This window comes from Eptesicus fuscus, chromosome 24 (assembly GCF_027574615.1).
Source record: "Eptesicus fuscus isolate TK198812 chromosome 24, DD_ASM_mEF_20220401, whole genome shotgun sequence".
In the NCBI taxonomy this organism is placed as follows: domain Eukaryota; kingdom Metazoa; phylum Chordata; class Mammalia; order Chiroptera; family Vespertilionidae; genus Eptesicus; species Eptesicus fuscus.
The window spans coordinates 16,558,156-16,571,364 of NC_072496.1; the positions used below are offsets into that span (position 1 = coordinate 16,558,156).

At 52.9% G+C, this 13,209-nt stretch overlaps 1 gene segment (V, D, J or C); it reads right to left on the bottom strand.

Annotated features, from left to right (window-relative positions):
- Positions 1–9,051: 9,051 nt before the first annotated feature.
- On the bottom strand, positions 9,052–13,098 carry LOC114229513 (immunoglobulin heavy variable 3-74-like). The segment is given in 3 exon segments: positions 9,052–9,113; positions 12,637–12,957; positions 13,053–13,098. Coding segments are annotated over 3 exon segments (429 nt in total).
- Positions 13,099–13,209: the final 111 nt, after the last annotated feature.

The following is a 13,209-nucleotide window of genomic DNA, read 5'->3' on the forward strand; positions in this document are numbered from 1 at the left end:
ATTGGTTGCTGCCAGACAGCTAAGGGCATCTTAATCTACATGTTATTACCTCCTACTAGCCAAACACCTGAACAGCCGTAGGCAAATTCTTCCAATCTGACAATGGATTCTGTGTATATGAAACCCTACCCTTTGTTGTGTATATCGCTACCTTGCCTTAGGACAATTTGTGTTAATAAATATCAAGGGTTCCTGAGACAAGGAGAACTTAGTTCTTTAAGGTAAGTTTTTCTGACTCCCCAATCTGCCTTTCAAAATTATGTTTCGTCTCTGGACTCTTATTTAATTTACGCACAGCCCCTTCTCCAGATTTCTGAACCCTTCTAGATGCTTTATCAAGACCACTGGCAGGTGACCACTTGGTGCCTGGGTCAATGGTCAACCACTGAGCCACATGAGCCAGGCTGCATCTTCTTTTCTTTATCCTCACCTGAGGATGTGTTCATTGATTTTTAGAGGGAAATGAAAGGAGAGAGAGAAACATTGTTCAGTTGCCTCCCATATATTCCCATACTGCAAATCAAACCTGCAAAAATTTCATTTATTTATTTATTAGAGGCCCGGTGTGCAAATACATGCATGGTTCGTGTCCCTTGGCCTGGCTGGTGATCAGTGCCAATCTGGGCTGTCTTGCCCAGTCCCAATGGGGGCTGGCCTGGGGGAAGGACCATGGGAGGTTGGCCAGCCACAGAAGGGTGGATGTGACAGTGTACTGACCACCACGGGGCAGTTCCTGCATTGAGTGTATGCCCCCTGTTGGTCAGTGTCCATCATAGTGACCAGTTGACCGGTTGACTGGTAGTTCAGTCACTTGGACACTTAGGCTTTTATATGTAGAGACTTATTTATTTAAATATATTGATATTAGAGAGGAAGGGAGAGGGAGAGAGAGATAGAAACATCAATGATGAAAGAGAATCATTGATAGGTTGCCTCCTGCATACCCCACTGGGGGTGTTGCTCACAACCTGGGCAAGTGCACTAGCTCGGAATTGAACAGTGACTTCCTGTTTCCTAGGTTGATGCTCAAACACTGAGCCACACTGCTGGGCTGTTGCTGCACTTTTAGGATTCACAGAGCTCCCTGTGCACCTGGTCTCTGGTCAGTGAGATGATGGAAACATTATAGGTGACCAGGCACCAGCCCTTCCCTGACTGCCCTCTGACCACAATGGCCACAGGCATGTCCACCATGATGCTCTGCAGCTCAGAGGCCCCTGGAGGTTCCCTCAGCACAGGTGTGAGCTGTTGGAGGTGCTCTGAGGTCAGTGGTCAGCTGTGTCTCCACCTGACAAAAGTGGGGCCCCCACACATCACACACGTGGGCACTGCACGTGGGCTCAGTAGGGCAGCTGAGGCCGGCTTCAGGTCGCCTGAGTGGCCCTGGCCCTGGCGTCTTAGGGAGGGCCTGGCACAGGAGATGGGCATGAGGGGATGGCGTGGGGGTGCATTAGAGATAAAACCTACCAGGCAGGAAGTAGAGGGCAGAGTGCAGCCACACAGGACATCCTATGCAGGCCCGATGGGGTGAGAACGTGGATGATACCTGACAGAGGGTGAGGATGGGATGGTGTCTCTGGAGCTTGGAGGCACAGCAGAGGTGGGTGGGGACCAAGTCTCCTTCAGCAGGTTCTCAGAATCCTTGTGGATTCTCCAGGGGAAGAGGGACAGCTGTTGGGACACATCCCGCAGGACTGTGTTCTGAGACCCGCTGGGAACAGGGCCCAGCAGGGCAGTGACAAGCCCCATCACTGGGCCTCCTTCCTGCCTCCATCCCAGGACACACTGAGCTGGGTCCACCTTGCAGGCTCACAAAAAGAAGTAGTGTCCACGGGATCAGAACCTGAACCGCCATGTGCAGAGACAAGTGGCTAACTGCTCTCAAAGACTCCTCCCAGGGCTGAAGGAGAAGCTGATCACCCTCAGGTGAGGTTTGGGGCCAGGATTCTGCGTTCCCCACTCAGCACTGCACAGGAGGGTGGATGACGTCTCTCTCAGTGAGGGGAAAAGAGAATCCCTACAATGTTTTCTTTGTCAACCTGGAGAACAACCTTCAGGAACATGGTGACAGGAAGGGCGCAGATGAGAAGACCACCAGATCTGAAAACAGCCACTTCCTACTTTTTTGCCTGCAGAGAATCTAATTCAAGACACAAAGAAGGAAGCAGGAACTGCCCCAGGGACAACAGGAGGGAAGAAAGCATTGACCCATTTAGGAAGCCCTGTAACCCCTCCAGGGAAAGCATCTGAGTTGGGACCTTCCCTTTGCTGGTCCTGAGCGCCCCCTGGTGTCCTGGATGCTCCCTGCAGCCCAGCCCTGCTGCCTCCCTCAGGGAGGAGGTTCGTGTCAGGGCTCACACTGACTTCCCCTCACTGTGTCTGCTGTACAGTAATACACGGCTGTGTCCTCAGCTGTCAGGCTGTTCATTTGCAGATACAGCGTGTTCTTGGCATTGTCTCTGGAGACGGTGAAGCGGCCCTTCACAGAGTCTGCATAGTATGTGCTACCACCTGTATTAGTAATCCGTGCGACCCACTCCAGCCCCTTCTCTGGAGCCTGGCGGACCCAGTCCATGTGGTAGCTACTGAAGGTGAATCCAGAGGCTGCACAGGAGAGTCTCAGAGACCCCCCAGGCGGCACCAAGCCTCCCCCAGACTCCACCAGCTGCACCTCACACTGGACACCTGCAACACAGAGACACAAGGTGGACTTAGAATCACATGGAAGCACAAACAGGCACAGGCACAGGTCTCAGCTCTCCCCTCTCCTGAGAATGACCTTGAAGAATGATCAGGAGGAAAACGCAGCTTGGCACCAAGTCCATGTTGGAGCCGCTGGGGTCCTTTCTCAGGTACGTGGGTTCTGGGTGTCTCCCCAGCATGTGGGGCTGGGCCCTCTTTTATGAGCAGGAGGAGAGCCCCATTTGCATGGAGTCTGGATATAAGGGTGCAGCTGGAACCCTGGGGTGACCCCAGATGGGAAAGGACTCAAGGATGCTGGCCACAGGGGGTCCTGTCCTGACCCACCCTCCCTCCCTCCTTTCCCAAGACCCAGTCATCCTGACCCCATTCCTTTGGGGGCAGCTTCCAGGATTGAGAGTCTTCCATCCTTGGGGTTTTGATGAGGACCCAGGGGTGCTGCCCCAGAGGTGCGTGGATGGGGCTTCCTCTCGCTCTCCTTCACCCGCCGTGGGCCATGGTGCCTTTCTGGGGTTTGGGAATAAGAGCTTGCATTGGAATGATGCTTTTATTTTGAAACTAAAAATGGTCTTCATCATTTTCCACAATCAGCTCTTCCATAAAACTCTCACTTGGACATGTGACGAGGCAGGAGCCGCTAGGGTGTATGCTTTGCCTGCAGCCTCTGACTCAAAACTGCTGTCCCAGTCCCAAGCATGCAGCTGCCTTCCTGAAACCACACAACTCTCTCAATTTCCATGCTGTTCACGTGCAAAAGTCTTGTTTTCCCAGACTCAAATTGGGAGAAGTTCCATCATTCACAAATGGAGCCCTTGCTGGTGTTGCTCAGTGGTTGGAGCATGGGCCCAGGTAGCAAAGGTCTCGGGTTCAATTCCTGGTCAAGGGCACATACCTGGGTTCCAAGTTTTCTCCTGGTCCCTGCTTAGGGAACCTGGGGAGGCAACCAATCCACGTGCCTCTCTCACATCGATGTTTCTCTCTTTCCCTCCCTCCCTCCCTCCCTCCCTCCCTCCCTCCCTCCCTCCCTCCCTCCCTCCCTCCCTCTTTTTCTCTGAAAAGTAATGGAAACATATCCTTGGGTGAGAATAAAAAATAAAAAAGGAACACGTTGGCTTTTGGAAGAAAACCCTGGGTAGAAATGGAGGCACCACGTCGTCCTTGGGGGCAGGTGAGCCCCTCCCTTCTCAGGGGCAGAGGGGCCACCTGCAGGTCAGTCCTCAGCTCTTCTTCTGGGGGCATCCCCGTCCCAAAGCCCTCCCTCTGCCCCACGCAGCACAGGCCCTGGTCAGCTCAGCTGGACTCGCTGTGGGTGAGGCCCCCACTTCCCCCACTCCCTTTGCCCAAGAGGAGACCATGCCCACCCCAGGTCTGAGCGAGCTCACCTACCCCAAACCAGGGGGCCGAGTGCCGGTTCCCGAGGGAAACCACGGCCCTGGTGTGGAGAGGGGAGACCTGCCCTGTGGACACATTATGAGCCCATTGCTCAGCTGCACTAAGCAGGGCTCATCCATGAACTGCATCAGCCGCCCACACTGAGCTGATGGATGAGGGCTGCAGGGCGGCTGCCTGGTCCCAAAGCCCTGCTCTCTGCTCAGCCTCAGACCCAGCTCACACCTCCCCAGCTGCTGCTTCAGAGATCTGGGTCCTGGTTTAATAGAAACGCAGAGATGAGGGGTTTTCAGGGCTGAGAGGACAATGGGGTGGGAGTCAGTGTGCAATGGGGCTGGCTTCTCCAGGCTGCAATCAAAATGCTTTGGAAGTGGGCACAGGCAGGTGATGGCCGCACAGCACAGCGAATGTGCCACATGCCACCGCTGTGCACTTTGTGGAGGAAACAAGGTAGACACGTGACCAGGGGCTGACAGTCACCTCACAGGGTGATCTGGTCAGAATTCCCTAACTGGGCCGTCATGGGGGAGGCACCCCCAGGCCTTAACTTTTTAGTAAAAGGTTTCTCTTTGCCTAAAGCCAGCCCTGCCCATGGTCTTGAGCATCGAGGTCAACACTCCTTTAAAACAAGCCATACCCGCCCTCAGGGGAGCACTCTTGTTAAGTGTCCTGAGATCCAACCCCTTCCTGCTCCCGCCCACCTCCATGCAGCCTTCCTTCCCTCCCTCCTCAATCCCAAATGTGTCAGAGAAGCTGTGAGAGCAACTCTGACACTGGCATTCTCAGGGGCATCTGAGATCCTGCTTCCTTGCAACTGTCCCAGGTTTGGCTCAGATAAACTCTTAAAAAATTCTCCACAGGTTTGGAGGTTCGTATGTCAACTACTTCTACATGGTTCCCTTGTGCTGTGGACTTTATGCCAATTCAACAACCAAGGGGAACCTGGAAACGTGTCACAGGGGGAGACGGGCACAGCTGGGGAGGCCTCATTGCTAAGGAAGGGAACCTTAAGTCCATGACAACCGACAGCAAAACTGTTTTCCCTCCAACACACGGGAACTGTTTAGACCTCATCCTGGCACGGTCGCAGGTTTTTAATAATTGTGTGCACTTCCCTCTCCACACGGGGAAGAAACAGGTATGAACATATGTTGAAAATGAAGAAAAGACAACATGTTGATGTAAGAAATGTCCAAACATGTAGGGAATGTTTATAAGATTTTATTGGAGCCGAACTGACAACGACTGTTGGGGAGCAAGACCTCAAATGCACAGAGAATAACCGTTTGCAGCTGCGTGTGTGCATTTGAAGTTCAGGAGGGAAGGTGAGGAAGGTGACAGGGAGGAGGGAGAGAGCCAGGCAGGGACTGGGTGCCAGGACAGTTACCAGGAGGTGCTCTCCTGAGGGGGGTCATGCTGATGTCCCAGGTGTGTTAACCCAGATGCACAGGAACCATGGATGGGGTTGCTCAAGGCAAAGATGAGCCTTTTAGTAAAGAAGTGATAGGCCTGGGTCGTGCCCACCCTCCAGAGCTGCCCAGGTAGGAATGTGTGATCAGAGCCTCCTGTGAGGGTCCTTTCAGTCAATGGATTATGTCAGAATAAAGACAGAGCCCCTTTTATGATCACAAATACAATTCCTAAAGCTCGACATAGAAAAGGGCTTTCTGTGAGTTCTGTTGCTTGGAGCAAAACTATTTTAGGACAAAGCAGGAAATGTTATCTCTGCTGAACTCTCCACCTGCTCCTGGTCTGGCCCCTGTGCTGGTCCTGAGCGCCCCCTGGTGTCCTGAGTGCCCCCTGCAGCCCAACCCCAGGGAGGTTTGTGTCTGGGCTCACACTGACTTCCCCTCACTGTGTGTCTTGCACAGTAATACATGGCCATGTCCTCGGTGGTCACGGAGCTCAGCTGCAGGGAGAACTGGTTCTTGGACGTGTCGGGGTCGATGACTAACCAACTTTGGAGAGGTGGCACGTACTCTCTGTACCACTTGGACCTGAAGTAGGTCCTTCCCAGCCACTGGAGCCCTTTCCCTGGGGGCTGTCTGACCCAGTTCCAAGTGGCACTGTTGCTGGAGACACTGTCCCCAGAGATGGCACAGGTGAGGGACAGGGTCTGCGAGGGCTTCACCATCGTGGAGCCCGACTCCTGCAGCTGCACCTGGGACAGGACACCTGGGACAGAAGGAAGCAACAAGGTTAATCAGTCCACGTCTCTGTGAACACGGCTGTGATCCGCCAGGTCCCCAGACACTGACCCCAGGGGAGCCCCAGCACGGGAAGGAAGACGAGGAAGGAGACAGCCATGTCCTTGGGTCAGCCAGACTCAGCAGGCTCTGCGGCCCCAGTGGGGCTGTATTTACACAGGAAGCCACGCCTGGCATTTGCCTGAGCATCGCTCACTGATATAAGGCCCCAGGTGCACACAGCCCACTGAGGCACAGACCCCAGTTCTGCAGCCAGATTTCTCCAGAGCCGGGTCCTTGGGCAAGTGGGACCCAAGACAGGGGTCACAGACAAGGGTGCTCAGAGGGGGCCCCCTGGGTGTGAGTGTTGTGGGCCTGACACCTATTCCAGAGCCTGTTTACCCACATTAATTGATTGGATTTCATCCATTCATTCATTCACTCATTCATTCATTCATCCATCCATTCCACCAAAACTGAGGGCCTGTGACACACCAGTATTCCTGGAGGCCACAAGGACAAATCAGTGGAGAAGACAGAGGCCCTGTCCCCATGTTCTGGGGATGCACGCCAGGTGCTTGTGTTGTTTCACAAATCAGGGGGCCGGATGAGATGCCTAATGAGCCAGTTAGTTAAGAGTCATCTTTATTGAGCCCAGGTTCAGAGCAGATGACCTCTGTCACATTCTGAGCAAACCCAGGAGGGAGTATTTCCTTTTCATATCCTTCTAGTTCTTTGTGTAAGACAGCTTGTAACCTTGAGTACATATCATATCTATATAGACACCTGTAACCTTGGATGAACAAACACTTGACAGAATTTGTGAATTAATATCAGTATCAGTGTATCAGCCCCTTTAGATGGCTAGCTTGCAAGGTCAGACAGTTAAGTTTATCTTTTACTATTATTTGAACAAAAAACAAAGTCATTTTATAGAATTAGAGACTGTCTTAAAGTGACAGAGTTTACAATGACAGAGTTTACAGGACTAGGGACTATCTGACAATAGCAGAGAATTTCAAACAGCAGTTTTGTCCAAGATGGAGGTTACTATGCTTCACTTGTGTGTCAGACACACACCATATGGCCCCCAGAGCCTCTGTTGCAGGTTTCCAGTCCTGGTTGGGGTGTGTGCAGGAGGCAACCGATGGATGTCTCTCTCTCACATTGATGGTTCTCTCTGTCTCTCCCACTCTCTTGCACTCTCTCTAAAAATCAATGGGAAAATACACTTAGTGAGGATTAACACAAAAAGTATTTTAAAAAATAAACCAAAGAATGATGGCTCCTGACAGGAGTCACAGAAGCGAGGTTCTGCTTAGGGAGTTTCCCGGTGTAGGAAATAGGCCTCTGAGCTCCACCCCAGCTTGATCAACTTTTATTGGAAAGGGTTACTGAGTGTCCCCAGGGCAAACGGAGTGCGGGAGGAGGGAAGAGGCTATAAGAACAAAGAACTGTGCACCTGAGCCAGGATGCGCAGCCTCAGCTAGACAGGGTGAGGTGGAGACAACTAGAAAAGGCCTCAGCCCATTTTAAAATGCCCCAATAGGAGCCCTAGGCCACCGCTGAGGAAACTATGAAGCTCAAAGGACTCAGCCACTGAGAAACTGGAGGAGGGACTCTACACTGAAACCAGAGCCGGTAGCAGGAATTCTTCTCGGGTCTTGTCTCAGGAATCAAAGAATGAAGTCTTCAACCAGAGGCGTTCAAACTAGGCAGGATGAGGGGATAAATAGCTGGTGATCGCTGCTCTGTGTGTACCTGCACAAGCAGACACCCCCTCTTGCAAGAACATAGTAAAAGGCTCCTTTTCCCCTATCCCAATTATGCCCCAATTAATTGGTTATCTACCTAGATTTAGTGGGGCAAACGCAGGTGACCAGGAGTCAGCAATAATGGCCTATCCCCTGGTACTTTAATGTCTAGACAGCTGAGCCGAACCAGAACACATGAACACACAAGACAGAATTAGTATGCAATCACACAGGGTTTATTTACCTACTAGGGGCCTGGTGCATGAAATTCATGCACCGGGGAGGGGTCCCTCAGCCCAGCCGGCCCCCTCTCACATACTGGGAGCCCTCAGGGGATGTTCTACTGATGGCTTGGACCTGCTACCTGTTGGGAGCGAACCTAAGCTGCAGTCTGGCCACTCTTTGTGGGAGGTGACTGGGCTGATCAGGGGAAGGCGCCAGGCCCATCACCCCACTGTTGCAGCCACTGCCAGTCACCACAGCCGCCAAGGTATTTTCATCAACACGGACTCCAGTCCCTTCACCATGAAAAAATGACAACTTTTTTTAGAGATTTTCAAGTTGTGTCTTTCATAGAATATGACATTTCTTTCTTTATTTTTCTTTTTATCCTCACCTGAGGATATGTTTCCATTGATTGTTTTCCCCTTCCCTCCGATCCCAGGCTCGGCCCCTTCCCAAGCCTACAGCCTCTTTGCTAGACTTTAGTCTTGGGAAGGGGGAGCCCGCCCCTCCGATGGCCGGCTGGGAGTGACCTGGGTGCCAAGGAGGTTCCTGGGACCCAGGTATGTATGCAAATTAACCACCATCTTTGTTGGGTTAATTTGCATACTCACTCTGATTGGCTGTGTGCAAAGCAGAGGTACAGTCAATTTTCATGTTTCTCTATTATTAGGAAAGATTCCTAGTGGGTCTTAGGCTCTTGCAAGGCCATCCAGCGATGCACACCGAAAGATGGAAGAGGAAGACAGAGACAGACATGCAGCCGCAGTTGATTCAGGCTCACACAGCAGAGCAGTCAGTCAGGGGCTCGACTCACGGAGCGACATGGAGTCCTCCTCCTCTATCAGGTAGGAGATGTCCACTGAAGAAGGTCCGGAGCTTATATAGCGGGTAGTAAACAACTTGTGTCTTATCAGTGTGGGCCAGACGGTGTGTTCTATGCTAAGAGCAGGGCGTTCACACTTTAAGGGCTCAGGGCTTTCACATCAAGATAGTGGGGTGTTCACCAATTTGAAAGTTACAGAGTATTGGGGTCTCCACACAGCAAACATTTCACACCATAATTATTTCCCACATTAGGAGGGTTTCCTTATGACGATGACATTGTTATAACATCACCATCCTTCTGTCTCAGAGTCTGTTATCTGAATTCAAAAAGGTGAGCGATTCTCACACCCTTTGCCCCCAGCTCAGGGCCTCCTCTGCCCACCCTCTGAACTTGACCACACACACACGCGCGCGCACACACACACACACACACACACACACACACACGGGGTGACTGTCCCACCACTGGCTGCATCCCTGGGTGGCCAGGGGACATCACCCCTGCTCAGCACAACAAGAGCCCTGCAGGTGGGCTCAGTGCTGTGGGGCCTCTGTCCCCTGCTAGTCCCTGGGCACAGCCGGGGGCCAGGAGAGGAGGGCAGCAAGGTGCAGTCTCAGGGCTGCTCAGTCAGAAGGTGGAGAGAGGGCACCTGGAGGTCACAGCAGCCCCTGCCTGTGCCCACTGCAGGGCGCCCTTTCAGGCCCGTGGGCTGCAGAGGGACCCGTGGGACGGCTGTGGGAACCCGCCCAAAGCAGCTCCTCAAACCTGCACCCGCCCCCATGAAGGCCCAGCCCCCTGACGAGAGGCCTCAGGCAGCACCCCGCGAGGACAGGAGGCTCTAAGAGTGGACAGGAGGGGCCCCTCTGGCTTCTCTGGTGCTGAGGACAGACAGACAACCAGTGGGCGGGGACTGGAGTCCCCCCTGAAAGGAAACCCAGCGCCCTAGTCCCCACCCTCTTGGGGGTTTTTCCTGATTCAATTTTCAGGAGACAGGCCTCTGTGGTCCACCCTCAGCTCAGTCACCTTTTAAAAAGACACAGCTTGTGGCCAGTGGGTTCCTGAAGTTCCCAGGGCAGACACAATGGGAGGGAATGGGGTGGGTGAAGGCTGTGCACATGACCAACAGCCATTTGACAGGAGGGTCCCCTGGAAAAAGGAGGTGGAGACAGTAGGAAAGGCCTCGCCCATGTGTTAAATAGCCCAATAGGAGACAGCAGGGCCCAGGGGAGGAGCCTGAGAGGAGGTGAGCCCCATAGTCCTCAGCCAATGAGGAACGGGGAGGGACCCTCTCCAATGGGATTAAGTTTCCTGTGGTCCCTGCTCTGTGCCTCCTGCCCACAGACACCGCCCTGAGGACCTGTGGGCCCTGCTTCCTGCCCCCAAGTCCGCTATTTGAATTCGCACAGGTGAGCGTGGCTCACGGCTCTGAGGTCTGACTGTGGCCCAGAAGGAGGAGGGACTGTCCCACCGCCGGCTTTTCTTTTCGGCCCCATCTGAGTCCCAGCGTGTGCGTGGGAGGGGGATGGGGAGAGGGGAGGCTCCCTGCCAGGAGGGGGAGACCCTGGGGTCTGGATGCGGGGCCTGAAGAGCTGACCTCCTGGGCTCCGGGCGGTTCCCAGGAAGGACAGGTCAGGGGCAGCGCAGTTAATAAGGGAGAGAGAGGCCCACCTGGTCCAGGGAGTGCGCCCTGAGGACCGGCCCTAGGGGTCCGCCAGGGACCTGGCAGCTTTGGGAACTGGAGGGGTCCTGGCGAGCGGGGTGCCGGGATGTCCCCTGCAGGGGCCACCCAGGCGCCTCCTGGCTTCTCCCTGAGGCGCAGGGGGCTCGCACCCCGCCCTCCCCTGCCCTGGTTGCCCTGAGGCTGCAAGGAGGAGGCATGCTTTTCTATTCAGAGATGACATCATTATTCACATGGAAAATGCTAAAGGATCTGGAAAGATAGACCCGGACAGGAATTGGTGCACAAGCACCAACCAGTGAGAAAATGCATTTGGACAGAAAAACAACAACAACCCCTGCGAGGCATAAACACAGAGAAACACCTGAGGGTCAGCCTAAAGCCTGACGCCCAGGCTCTGCCCACGGAAAGTGATAACACGGGTCAGGGGTCCTGACACAGGTGTGACCCAGAGAAACGAACACGCTTTTTCTGCAAAAGGCCTCACACCATGGCCACACCCACTGAGTGAGGCTGCTTTAATTCTTTCTTTAGAAACTGAGCTGTGTCTGAGCTCCATCATCATTCCTAGAGGAACTTGCACACGGTCCTACCTGGACTTGGAACTCTGGACGAAAGGGGCCACATGCTGACCTGACAGCCCAGGGAAGGCCTGCATGGTGATCCTGCAAACTCAGAGACCTACAGTCACCACAAAGGATGGTCTAAAAAGCAGTTGTGGTGGGAATTTACGTCCTAGGCTGGGCTGGTATCTTCACTGACAAGGTCAACCTTTACCTTAACTGAGCCCATCTGTCCTTTTGCATCTATGATAACATACCCTTGCAATGTCTGGGTAACTGGTAACTTCCCTTTTCTCAGACCCCCTGGTGTACAGACTAATGTTCCTGGGCGCCAGGACAGATACCACAAATTCATTCACTGTTATGTTAATTGTTCCTGCACCCACCTAAGCATGTGTCTCTCATTTTACTTTTTATCCAGTCCCAGAGGTTTCCCGGCTTTGCTTTCTCCCGCCTCTCTAGTCTATCACCCATGGATTTCATGTAACCCACCTAGGTCCGGCTTCGGATTGCAATGTATAAATACAGATGTAACCCGCCATTCTCAGGAGCGTTTTCCCAGTTTGTTGAGGTTCTGCATCCTGGCATTTGTCGACAGTTTTGCTGAAATAAACTCACAAAATTTCTTTACAGGTTTGGATGTTTTAAAAAATATATATATATTTTATTGATTTTTTACAGAGAGAAAGGGAGGGGAATAGAGAATTAGAAACATCAATGAGAGAGAAACATTGATCAGCTGCCTCCTGCACACTCCCCACTGGGGATATGCCTGCTACCAAGGTACATGCCCTTGACCTGAACTGAACCTGAACCCTTCAGTCTGCAGGCCGACATTCTATCCACTGAGCCAAACCTTTTAGGGCTTGAATGTTGTTGTTTTTTAAGTTAACATTACTAAGACAGAGTTTCCTCCTACCATTTCCTTCCTGTCCTGTTTTAACATAAGATTCCTTTATTTATTTAATTAGTTTTGTTAATCCTCAACCAGGTAGGAATTTGTGATCAAAGTTCCTGTGAGGTTCCTTTCTGTCACTGAATTTGGTCAGATTTATGACAGAGCCTCCTTTTTTATTCACAAACGCAATCTCTAAACCTAGAGATTTAGAAAAGGGCTTTCTGTGAGCTCTGTGGCTGAGCCTGGGAGCAAAGTTAACTTAAGGCAGAGCAGAAAATGGTGTCTTTGCTTAAGTCTCCACCAGCTCCTGGTTTAGGGGCTATGCTGGTCCCCAGCGCCCCCTGGTGTTCTGGATGCTCCCTGCAGCCCAGCCCTGCAGCCTCCCTCAGGGAGGTTTGTGTCTGGGCTCACACTGACTTCCCCTCACTGTGTGTCTGGCACAGTAATACATGGCCGTGTCCGTGGCTTTCAGGCTGTTCATTTGCAGATACACCGTGTTCTTGGCGTTGTCCCTGGAGATGGTGAATCGGCCCTTCACAGAGTTGGCATAGTTTGTGGTACTTCCATCAGGACTGATTTCACCAAGCCACTCCAGCCCCTTCCCTGGAGCCTGGCGGACCCAGTGCATCCAGTTGCTACTGAAGGTGAATCCAGAGGCTGCACAGGAGAGTCTCAGAGACCCCCCAGGCGGCACCAAGCCTCCCCCAGACTCCACCAGCTGCACCTCACACTGGACACCTGCAAACACAGAGACACAAGGTGGACTTAGAATCACATGGAAGCACAAACAGGCACAGGCACAGGTCTCAGCGCTCCCCACTCCTGAGAATGACCTTGAAGAATGATCAGGAGGAAAACGCAGCTTGGCACCAAGTCCATGTTGGAGCCGCTGGGGTCCTTTCTCAGGTACGTGGGTTCTGTCTGTCTCCCCAGCATGTGGGGCTGGGCCCTCTTTTATGAGCTGGAGGAGAGCCCCATTTGCATGGAGTC